The sequence below is a fragment of the Molothrus ater genome, chromosome Z (genome assembly GCF_012460135.2).
Source record: "Molothrus ater isolate BHLD 08-10-18 breed brown headed cowbird chromosome Z, BPBGC_Mater_1.1, whole genome shotgun sequence".
Classification (NCBI taxonomy): Eukaryota; Metazoa; Chordata; class Aves; order Passeriformes; family Icteridae; genus Molothrus; species Molothrus ater.
The window spans coordinates 13,773,350-13,786,234 of NC_050511.2; the positions used below are offsets into that span (position 1 = coordinate 13,773,350).

General features: G+C 36.1%; 1 protein-coding gene across 1 annotated transcript in view; it reads right to left on the reverse strand.

Moving 5' to 3' along the window:
• The window catches only part of OXCT1 (3-oxoacid CoA-transferase 1), an 84,666-nt gene that overhangs the window by 32,827 nt on the left and 38,954 nt on the right, over window positions 1-12,885 (reverse strand). The window contains exons 8-11 of the mRNA XM_036402566.2: window positions 6,586-6,693; window positions 3,908-4,019; window positions 3,450-3,544; window positions 2,739-2,787 (exon numbers count right to left, since the gene is read on the reverse strand). Of these exons, the coding sequence (XP_036258459.1) occupies window positions 2,739-2,787; window positions 3,450-3,544; window positions 3,908-4,019; window positions 6,586-6,693 (364 nt within the window). The remainder of the gene's footprint in view (window positions 1-2,738; window positions 2,788-3,449; window positions 3,545-3,907; window positions 4,020-6,585; window positions 6,694-12,885) is intronic.

The window sequence follows — 12,885 nt, forward strand, 5'->3', positions numbered from 1 at the left end:
ACAGGTCTAGTCAATTCTTGCTTTTTTTAAAGGGCACAAGAAAATGTGCTTCTGTGTTCTGTACTTTGCTCTGAACAATGCTTGATGCAAGCAATGGAGCACACCTGGAAGTGTCTTTATTTTGACTCTGTTCAGAGCCCTTCTCTTCCTCTTCTGCCTGCTCTTTGAATCAGTCTAAGCAACAAACATTTACAGAGGGTGCCTCTGATAAGTCAGAAGAAACACAGATGAAAATGAAATTATAAAAGAAGCATGGTAAACTTGAGAGAGGAAAAAAAAAAAAAAACCAAAATATTTTAGCAAGATGTGACATACTGTAACACCAAAGGGGAAGGGGAATGATGCATCATTAAACAGTTTCCAGAAAACAGAGGAAAAAAGACAATGAGATTAACTAAGAGAATGGGAAAAGGGAAAGAAACTGTGCATAAAACTTTAATTAGAGATCTAAGATATGTGCTTTAATTACTGAACTCATCTGAGGCATATTTTATGCCATTTGTATGGAAATTAAATGGAATAGTATAGAATTAAGGTCATACAAGTGGTCATGCACACTTCTCAAGAATTCACCATGCTAACACTCAGACCTGCTGAGACAGCCTGAATTATCTTTCCCTACAGGACAGCCACCCAAAGCAGTGAGAGAGAAAATAGGGTTTCCAGGCAGCGACATGGAGAGAGAAGCCCAGGATAAGGTGACAAGGTAATGATGAGAAGAAAGACACACAGGCTTAGAACCACAGAATAATGTAAAAAGAGCACCACATTACCCACTTCTTAAAATGCTCTCAGGAGGTCAGTACTTTAAAATATTTCTGCTGTAATACAGTAGTCTACCTTTCAGTTGCAGTCAAGATATCCTTCATGTGAGACATTAAAAAAATGAAACAAACAGAAAAACCCACACATATTTCAGAGCATCACAATTACATTTGCATAGAGAAATCTGGCAAAAGCCCAAAACAGGAATATGTTTTAAAAACTTTGACCTGGACTTTGGGGCTGAGGGATCATTCCAGCTAATGAATAAGAACAAGATTAATTTCTATTTCTATGCAATTCAGCTTCTGTTTTCTTCACATGGTTTTACATATTTGATTGGAAAGCACCTAGAACGGTCCTAATCCAACCATGTGAATGTTTCAGCAATTATAGAAATAATTATATTGGTGGTAGGTCTGATGTTTGTCTATCCCATGTCCTGTTTACTGCAGCTTCAGAGGGACATGTGAAGCTGCTTAACATCAAATTAACAATAGTACAATAATCTAATTTTCTTGTTGCATTCTGACCTGTTATGTTAGCTTCATGTCTTCCAGATTGAATCTTAAAAAATATTTATCAACTACAAATAACAATTCAAGACCATCTCAATTTCCATGTTAACGCAAAATTTTTTTCAGAGAATTTATTAAGTTCTTGGATATTTTTTCACTGTCGCTCTGTTAATATGTTCATTTTTCATATGCACCCATATTAAAACTTAAGTTCTAATATGCATACATATAATTTCACTCATAGTATTTTTTTCTTCTAAATATTTTTTTTCTTCCAGTGAATCCTCTGACATATTCCTTCATGCAGTTCTTGAAACAATTACATATATACTGGTGAAATGCCGGACTCAATTTCTTAAATAATTTTTTATTTCAAACCAGAAAATGGCCTCAGATAACTCCACATTTAAAATACAGTAACAGAGGCAATTACCTAGTGCTATGATAAGCATCATTTAGCTGAGCCAAGCAGCAAATGTTTCAAGTCAGTGAACAACTGCTGGACTGATATGAAATTAAAATTATTTTATGTCAGTGCTTTATCTCCTTTGACTTTTCAGAGTTTAATTGTACTTGCTAACAGCCATTGAGAAAAGTACTCTCTGTATAAATACATATGTAGACACACATACATGTATTTGTATGTATGCATGTGTATATTTGAATAAAAAAAATGAAATGTGTATCTTTTCCATATGAAAAAACAAGTCTAAAATGTCAGATCTACAACCAATACCATTAATATCAATGACAAAGTCACAAGGCCTATTTCTATTTGTCACAATGCAATATTTAAGTGTATCTTTACATGGAGACAGAAAATGTACACAGGCACAACTTTTCCATGAATAAAATAGAAATCAGATGGGTGCACTAAATTATAAGAAACTTACATTTTTATATTGAATAGCATCTTCTGAGGTGAAATGCCCTAAAGCAGCTGGGCAACAACAGTATGTGAGAATTGCCATTCCCTGCTAAAAGTGGCAAAAGCAGCTGCCCACAGCAGTGCCCTTGGTGTGCCAGATGCCAGCTGGGCAGCTCTTTCCCCCTGCCTTGGCTACCACTCCCTCTCTGAATGCAAATGACTTATATTCCTGGCTGGGAATAAACCAAGCCATTATACACAGGATGTTTTAAAACATGTCCCAAACATAAATCATTGAAAACCATTTTCTAGAAGACTCAAGGAAAAGCAGCAGGAAAATAAACCCATATTCCCTTACAGGCTGCTCAAAACAGTCTCACTTCTGAAAAGGATGATTTAACCATTTACTGATGGGCCTGGAAGACAGACTCTCCCCAAAGAAGAAGACTATCACTTAAAACAAGACAAATGCATTAATATTTATTATCAAATAAAACAGGTCTCTAGATTCAAATACTGTATCAAAAGAAAAATTTTAAATTAACATGGTTATTCTTTTTCCATTAATTAAATTTAATTGAAGTATTTACCTGCATTAATCAGATCTGGATCTACTTCATTTTCAAGTGGATAGGGACCCTGACAACAATACAGATGTATGTTAAGCTTTAGAATAAAATATCTCTAAAATACAATAATTGCCATATTATTTCCAATGCTTATTACCAAAACCAGATCAGGGTAGACATGTATTTTTTAATCTTATTAAATCAGAATTCTATTTTTTACCAGAAAAACATCCTGACATTACAAGCCACAGTTTATATCGAGTAACATATCAGGTCCTTTGGACTTATTGTTCAAGGATGTTAGCATAACAAAACAATCATGAAGTGAGAGGTTTGTTTGATTTGGGTTTCTTTTTTTCTTAATCAAAGTGACAGACATTTTTCAAAAAAAGGTCATAACTGCAACTTCATAAAGTTATATGACAGTAAAAATAATATTCACTTTAAGCTTTATTTAAAAATATGTTTGCTAAGGTTTATAATGCTTAGTCTTGCAAATTCCTGATCGTTTGAGTCCAGAAACTTAAGGACATCCTTAGCAAAGTAGCACCATAAACATAAAATGAGCATTTCCTAGAAAACTTCTCTGCAGGAGAGTGAGAATTATATGATGACATAATATAGTATATATATTTTTAGCAATATCATAATCAAGTTGGAGGCACACAGGAAATAAAACCCAGCCACAGAAAAATAAAAACACTACAATAACTGATCAAGATATATTCTTACCAAACCCAGGACTCCATTTTCACTCTGTAAGTGAACAGTTATGTCTGGACTGATGAAATTACTGGCCAACAGTGGGATTCCAATACCCAGATTAGCTGAAAAAAGGTGGTTAAGGCAGAAACACTTATTGCAAACTAGTAAATTTTTAAAAAATTATTACTATACTATGAGTAGATTAGAACTGTTCCACTCACAAGCACTTTTGTTTTTACTTAAATACCTCATATTTGTGATGAATTATTTTGCCATTTGGACTGTCTAATTGCATTCTGTCAAATCCTATATATGATAAAAATATCAATGTGCAACTTCTACTTCAATTGGGTATTAATAAAATGAGAGCACCTCAGAGTCCGGTAAAGACAATGAGCACGTTAATCAACCTGTTCTAAACAAACCAGATGGGTTTCTTATTCTATTTAGCAATCACTTCAACCTATAGCACATCTGAAGGATACCATACATGCCATCCTCAAACTCTAATGCAGCCCGTTTGATGATCCTCTCCCTTACATTGTCTCCTTTTTTTTGTTTGGCTGTTGAGTCTTCAGGCTTTCGGATTGATAAGCGCTGCAAAATAAGAAGTAATCATAAGTAAAGATTAGAATCCAGATTCTTGCTTCTCAAGACACAAAAGCTTGATTTGTGATTGCACTGAGATACTTGATCTAAGAATAAAGTTATTTATTCATCTTCTACAAAAAACCTGACCTTTTATTTTATGCATTCAAGCTTAGCTAAGCCAATGGAGTCATCAAATATTGCCAGCGACACCCTTAGAGCAAAATATTATTTCTTTGTCTGTATTGCCAAGCCTGATACATAGAGAAGTGGCGAAGAAGGCACCAAACACTAGTGCAAATACTAGCAAGTCTCAGATTCATTACCCCAGAGATACTTAAATAGATTTGTAAAATGTCAGCCAAAAATACAAATACTGCTCTCTTTCTGCATTCGTTCAATTCAATGAGCTGTTCTAGATTTATAAGGATGAAACAGACAAATGCCATTCATCTAAAGATACTGGGGAGCTAAGAATCAAAATTTTCAAACATAACACTCTATAATCTTGCACACCCCATGAATTTGTTTCCTAGTATTTTCTCATCTTAAGTTCATGTTTTGTAAATCACCTGCAGGTGAAAATGCCATGACATTTAAGAAGTTCGTAACATCTTTCTTTTAAATTATTGTCTACATAAATTATGTTCTTTGCACATCTCTCCTATGCATGGAAAATTCATCTGGAAAACATCATGTCCTGCACCCCCATATGTCTTCCTATCTTCTCCTACTTCAGGCTACAATTAACACATCAGAAAAAATTATCCTGTTACTTTTCATCACCACAAAAGAATTTTTGCAGAGTCACTTTCTCCTTAGGCAGTCAGAAACAGTCAATATAAATCCTTTTGAATTTCCCATCACCTTCCTTTTTATGCCTTGGCTATTTTCCCTAGAATTGCTTAGCTTGTGGATTGATAAAGTAGGAACACTTACAGAGGGTTTCTATACAGCAAAGAGAAGGCTGGATAGAAATTACAGCTGGTGCTAGAGAAACCACTTCTAAGCCATATTAGGCAGGAACTGCTATTTAAAGCCAGTAAGAATTATGACAGACTAGCTTCTCTTTGTTTCTTTATTTCTTATATTCTTCATCTTCCCTCACCACTTACCATACCCACTGCTTTTCTGCATACAGCCAGTTGATTTATAAAATTTAACAGAAGAGTAAATAAATCTGCCATTTCCTTTCTATACCCAGCAAGAGTTGCCACTGCCAGAATTACAAAATTGCATAATCAAAATTAATCTCTGTTACAATTTTGCTTGGCAGTTTATAATAGCTTTCTCCCTCACCCCTGCCCCCTTTTTTTCCTGAAGCCTATAGGGAAGGGGGCAGATGACTAGGTAGGTATTCACCAGGTATTCAGTAGGTATTGACTAAATAGATATTCACTTATGCAGCCAAGATGCAGCAGAAGCAATGTTTAATAAATGAAAAATTATTTCTGTCATAAAAGGTAAAAAGCTTTTCTGGGAGATAATGCAGCCATTCAGAAGAAGAAAAAAGGCCATTAATTGCAATCTGACCCAACACAACCAGAGGGAAAAAAAAAGGTTTGACACATCTGTTTGCAGTCAATTACTCAACACCATGCAAGATGCTTTTGCAGAATGAACAGACGGCATTAAAAAAAGAGCTTCTTAACCTTAGCATTCACAAAAGAGAATGCTCAGAGAAAAGGCCTTGTACTACTTCCTAGGACTCGTGCTTTGATTTTAATAACAGAAGTTTAATTATTAAAATTCCTTTCTGCACTTTTTTTCTCACAGATTTTTTCTCCTTGTGTCATATATCTTCCCTTCTACCAGCTTATCTAACAAACAATTCCCACCTCCAGACTACAGAGACACAGAAGAAATACAGAATTTTCAACTGCACATTAAAAGCATTGTTACATCACCAAAATGAATATAGGGACATAGCCTGAGTGTGGCAAAGTCATAGAAACAACAAAGAACAATTACATAATCATAATTTTATTGGGTGTTTTCAGTGGTGGAGTACTATTGCAGCAATTTTAATAGCTATTGACATTTTTTATTCAGACCAGAAAGGCCACCAGTTAGAAAAGTCCCTGATAAAAAGAAAAGGAACAAAGGTTTGCAGGACCTTTGCAACATATCGTAATTCAATGTACAGCACAAAAGGGACTGAGGCTGGCCCTACATGCCCACATCAAAAGCTGTCCAGTGGAAAAGAAAGTCAGATCCTTGTCTAAGTGTTCCCCTTGTCATATCTACAGCAGATGAACTGAGAGGGAAGGAGAATTTACTAGCATTTTCCACTAGATTTTCAACTGCAGTAAAGTCATCCAGGGCTACAGGCAGTTGCCCTAAATTATTCAGGACCTGAACCAGAGAGTCTGCAGTGTAAGAAAGAAGGCTCAATCCTCAGGCCCCAACTTAATTACATAAGTACTATCTAAGCTCCAGTTTTTAGCAAAACTTTATGGGTCTTTCTCACACTATTTTCTCAGTGCTAAGACTTGGTGGCTAGACTAAACACCATACAAATTTTAAATACACCCCAAGCTGAAATATGTTGTGACTGAGAAGCTCAGCTACTTACTTCAATTCTCTTCTCAAACTTCTCTCCTTGTAACAGACGATCAACATAGATTTTGGGAACATGAATGTCTTCTGGGGCAAATGCTCCTATATCAACAATTTCTTCTACCTACAGAGTAAAAAAGAAAAGGGAAAATATTTAGAAAAACATGTTCAATGAGAGGTTTTAATACCAATGAAGTTTTGAAATGAAACATAAAATTTACAGCAAATGATGTCAATAAAACTAATGAATATGACAAAATATATAGTCTTTAGAACATGTTAACTTAGATGCTTATCTGCTCTCTTCTTTCAAAGTATATTTCTTTATAAAAAGTTGAAAGTAATTTATAATTTTACAGGCCCATTTGTATGGCCAACTTGAAGAAATAATACTGTGTATATCAGTTACATCAGAGTTGTTTGTAACTACCAAAAATTTCTGCCCAAACAGAGAAGAACAATATGCTGCTAACAAAATATAAAAATATAAAGCAGAAGTATTAATTTAGAGGATACAAACACTGAAGCTGAAACAAAAGTTTTCCATAGTGTACTCAAAACTAAAATAGAAAGCATTTGAACTGTAATAATGGGTTGCAAGAAAGAAGACAAAAGATGAAGATCTAGAAGTCCTTATAGTTAGTGAAACAGAGATTCAGCACAAAATGACACTCATCCACCTGTAGTAGATTTGAAATGTCACCTATCAGGAGGAGCCCAGACAATAGGGGTTTCCTTCCTTCTAGGCCTGAATTGGGGGTGATCTAGTTAGAGACCCTGCTACGGACAGATACCTGCAGCAAAGACTCTCAGCCATGGCTGGTGCTTTCCCTTAACAAGTCTGAGGTACACAGAGCACATCTCACTCTGCCACAAAACAGACCCTAATGTTAGTGTTGTTTGCAGTTGCATCCAGCCACAGAGAAAACACGAAATGTTAGCGCAATAGTCAAAGATAACATACAACCATCTACTACAAAGGACATAACAACGTACCCAAAGATCAAAAGACAATTTCCAAACTGCTGTATCACCAGGGATTCATTAAACTCTTAGCAATGCCCAAAGCTTAATAACTCCAAAACAAGACCTGGGGTATGGTAAGGATAAATCTCTGAACAGCTGTCACCAGTGAAACAACATTAAAGAATTTAAAACTCAGTTTGACAACCTACTGGACAATATGATCAATATTAAAATCTATAGCACATCTGATAGAAAATTACCTTCCTACGGTGCCTTGAAATGTGACAATAAACAAACAAAGAAACCAAACAATCCACCCTAAAAGCAGGAGAGGGAAAAGAAAAATTAATAACTAACGATCACAAAATCAGGTTCAGATGATCCCAAAAAAACCCCCTAGTTAAAGAGATAGAAAGGATGTGCTGTGAAATCTGCAAGGCAAACATCCTAAGCAAAAGGCAACAACAGCTACAGCAACACCAGCCTCAGTGCTCAAGGAGAACAGAGCCCACATCCAGAAAGCCCTTACCCACAAGATAAGGAGAGCCAATCAAATCAGGATCTTGAAAATTCTGATTTTTCATATTAAAAAATGCTAAAGTTTCATCCATCTCACTTGAAGTTTCCAATTTTATACATTCATTTTAAGATTAATATGGAGACCAAGTCAAACACCGGGTAAAATTAAAAAATCCTGAAGCACACAGCTGAAGCACACTGCACTTTTAGTGTAGTGACTACTGTCAGAACATCCTCAAAAGAGAGGAGAAGCAGGAGACAAGACTTTCCAATGAAGCAATAGGCAAGCAGATGATCTGCTACCAGCAGAATTCCCACATTCACTCTTTCTAATTAAATTTATCTTCACTTATCAGATGGAAAACTAGGCCTAGGGAATACTAATTGCTCCTGATTTGAACCTTCTCACAGAATAACTACATTTATTTGCTGCAGCAGCTGAGATTAAAAAACCAAAATCTTGGCACAATTCAACTAACTCAAACAGAATTATACTGTCAGGAAACTTTACACACTGAGTTTCTCCCCCCATAGAATACACCGAATAAATTATTCATCCAACAATAAATTGTTGGATTTTGTTTCAGTCACACCATTCTGCTAATTGGTTTGTATTTTGTCTCTTGGGACACAGCAGTCAGCCTGATAGCTTTTCCTCTAATATTTCCAAACATTATCCTAAATGAACACAACACTGCAAACTGTATTTTGTCCTAGGGATTTCAGATAAGCCTAAGGATCCCTGACAACTGGAACACCTTTCCATGTTCTACCACTATGTGGAATAAGCATCAAATGTAACTAAAATTAAATATGTTCAAATACCTCCACAGCAGTAAAGAGGAATTTTGAAAAGGGATTAAGAATTTGCATGTGATATATGAAAAATGAATGGTCTTCCAGTTCTGCAAGTGAAATAATCAGCACGCTACACAGAAAAGGGAGAATTCAAGCAGAGGAAGTACAAACGCCATCTGAGTGCTCCAGCTCTCTCTCCCAGGGAACTGAATGATGAGGCACCATACATGGGCTGCCTGCCATCAGCACTGCCAGAGATGAAGCTGAGCCAGCTGAAGTGACACCAGGATATCTGATGGCTATGGGAATCAGCACCCTAGTGCCTTTGGCCACTGCAAGGCATTGCCCCAGTATCTTCCTAGAGAAGAATGATACTGCAAATTCAATAGGACCATCACTGGGCATATTCACTTCCCTTTCAGGTTTCATATTTCTTTATGAGTTGGCTCTGTAGATGAAGCCTCAAAGAGAAAGGCAGGAGCATATCCATATTAATAATTCAAAGGATGCATGTGAGTTTTCCTCCTGCTCTGCTCTCATCATACCTATGCTTCTGTTCTTTCTTCTCTGTACTCACTGTGCCTCAGGCTTTATTTTGTAACATACAGAAGAATCTTTGTAAACATCAAAAATCATTATGTGTCACCCCACCCGAGAGACACTAACTCTGGCAAAGCACAGAGAGGGAACTAATCAGGGCAGACCACCTCTTGTACTCTTTGTATTTAGAAAATCAAAATCCTCTGGTACCTTTTAGATAGCCTTGATTACATGTGTTCATCTTAAATCTTCATTTCATCAATGAACAAAAAGACAGAAAATGTTTACATCTTTGTAAACATTTTGTAAAAAATAACTACGAGAGACCATGAGGTCTGACTTCCCTCTTCTGGGACGGCTCTGATGCCTGATTCAAAAATCCTTTCATTGCCTCAAGAGTTTCACAGTATTGGAGATTTCTTCCTGGGGTTAGCGTTCTTGCAAATCTTCTCTGATTGCTGACAGTGGAAGGAGGATGAATGAATTCAGCCCTTCCTAAACACTGGTTTATCTGTAAGTACACCCAGAACATAAAAGCTGTTTTCCACTATGATTCACAAGAGCCTTCTGCCATTCCTTTTTGTATCAGCATTCACAGAGGCAGTGGTTCTTTGCTTCACAATATCACTTCCTTCTGTAATTTACATCTACTTTTCCCTTGTAAAGCAATTTTAATTCCTTTTCCTTACAGAAATTCAGCTATTCTTCTAGTTTTATTCCAGAATTTCTGAAGGCTTACAGAGAGAAAAAGGGAACCTTGATAGATATGGAAGTAAGAAAAGTAAATAAAGTAAGAAAAATAAAAACTATGGTTCTTTACCAAAAGTTGATAAGGAAACAATAATGACAAACTATTTATGCCAAAACACTCAAAAATAAAAAAAGCCTTTTATCTATTTCTGCAGCCTAATTATGTACTTTATGATACGTTAAATATTTTCAGCTGGTTTGGTTTTAAATCTCAGTTTTCCTAAAGCTAAGCTTTAACCAAAAACTGCAATTTCATTCCTTATTACAGAAAAAAAATCAAAAAACATGTGCGTATGAAAGAAAAAAAGAGATGGGGAGAGAATCACAGACTAACAAACCTATGCATTTTTAAGTAGCTTATTTTTATACTAACTTTATTAAGTCTCTCTATCACTACCCTAATTATCTTAGTTCATTTCAGTTCTTCAAACTGAAATAATAATCATTCCTAGCAGAACATTAGTAAAATAAAACATTACAATTGGTTAAATGTCCAAAATAACAAGAGGAATGAAAGAAAATTTAGCCACTTAGATGCTCAAGACAAACTCATCAGTACACGTCATCAGTTCACTACTGGAAGAGTCAGGATGTCAAAAATTCATTGTAACATTTATAAAATCTTAAAAAAAACTTAAAATACAGAATAAGGGCTGTAAGAATAAATTTTATGTGTCTGCATTCAAGATCACAGAAAACTGTGATCAACCAACCATTCATGATGGTTAATGACAAAAAATAGGGGAAAAAGTTAATATTAATTGTTTAGACTGAATTTCACAAATAGCTTTGATATTTTAAAACTGTGAAATATACTCTGAAGACAGTCCACTCGAAATTAAGAACACACCATACAAACTTTCTTAACTACAGAAAAAAGCAAAGCAGGTTACTACTGAGTTCTGCAAGCAGGGAGAGGAAACAGAAGATCTTCTGAGTTGAATTCTTTCCTTTTGTAAGATCAGATAGACCGTGAAAATTCTACTGTCAAAATCCTACAGTAATGGAATGACAGCCAGTCAATATCCATACTGCAAAAGAGACTTTTATAACTTTAAAATCAAGCAACTACCAAATAGCCTTATAAAGGCACATCTTGATCAACAATTACCACATTAAGGTCATATTAGACTTCAAACAGATGTTTTCATAACCTTACTGAAGGGCAGGGAACAGTAAAAACCTGTAAAGTTCATATTTGTCAGAGAATCTTTCACACAGTGAGCCTGGTCTGGGTCTCACTGAAGGTCCACACTGAAGGTCTGCTTAGCCAAATAGCCCTTCTTCTTAGCAACAGGATCTTAAAAGGCAGTGTGGTACTTCTGGTTATATTCTCCCAGCTGCCAGCAATGTGCCAACTGCAGGATGTCCTCAGTCAGAGGCTGGACATACATCACCTTCCTCATAGCTTCTGATGAGCCAGGAACTAATTGTTCTCTTGAAACCCAAGAGACTCTAATGATGCATTTCTTAAATTTGACTATTATGTAAAAGATTTCTTATTACCTATTGTAAATTCACTGTGTGCTCCCTTCTCTGTGCCATACAGAAATAGCACACAGGAGTTGTTTATTTGTCTGTTTCATGCTGTTGAAGATCTTATGTACCTTTATGTTTTCCTTCTTTCTAGTAGACTGTTATCCTCTGTAAACACCACAGAGAAAAACAGTGAGATCTGTTGCCAGTATGTTGTATCTGATGATTAGGAAAGCAAAACTGACATAAATCTCCTACATTTGTCTTCAGGTTTTTCGTCATGTGGCTACAGATCCTCCTAAATCAGGAGCCCCCGCTAGAATATACTCAATTCACATTTGTTTTCTCTGCTCTAAATCTCCTCAATTATCACCTCCACTTGTAGTTGCCTCAGGCTTAATCTCCTCTCACACTTCTCTGCACCTGCTCCCTGTTTTCTCCAACGGCCCCTTCCCATTGCACGCATTTGACATCTTCCTCCATGCTGTACTGCTGACAGCAGAGAAGAAAACAGACAGCAGTAAATTACCAGCTCTAGATCCTCACAGACAGCAGCTCCAGGATATATACCACAAAGAAAAGAGGATGCATGCTTGATTATCTGCAAAGGTTATGTATTTGTAAAGCTGTGCGCATGCATGGAAGAATATGAAAAATTTAACCACCAGTCTCTGAAGAGGTTCTACCACACCCACAGAACTACACTTCGGAAATTTTTGAGCTAGTCACATATTAGCACAGCAAGGATACGCAATAGTCTTAACTTTCAAGAACATGTTCAAAGTCTGAAGAAACTGACATTTCTCAAAGAAATTCTTCCATTAAATTGATGGGCTTGCTTGTTTGATGACTTGCACTAATATGTCTATATAATTCTGTATCCACTAAAAAGTCAAAATGAAGATAGCTGTTTTCTTACCTCCTTAAATTCACTCATTTGCATTTTATTCTATTATTTTATGGTAAAATTACCTGAACTGAAAGCATGAGAGATTACTTTAAGATCCAGCAGTCCAGCAGCCCCAGCATTACCAATCAAACCAGGCTCCTACAGCAGGCACACCTAGGGAGTGATTCTTTCCGAAACCCTGTGGTTGCTCTGATATAAGTCATCAATAACCTCCTGCTGGCTGTGATCACATTTTGTGACTTTTCCTTTCTTGATGAAATGAGGTGATAAAGCACCCAATTTGTATTCAATACCTAGGTTCTCAACGCAAAATAAAACATAACCATCCATGTGGAATATATACAAAATCATCTCACA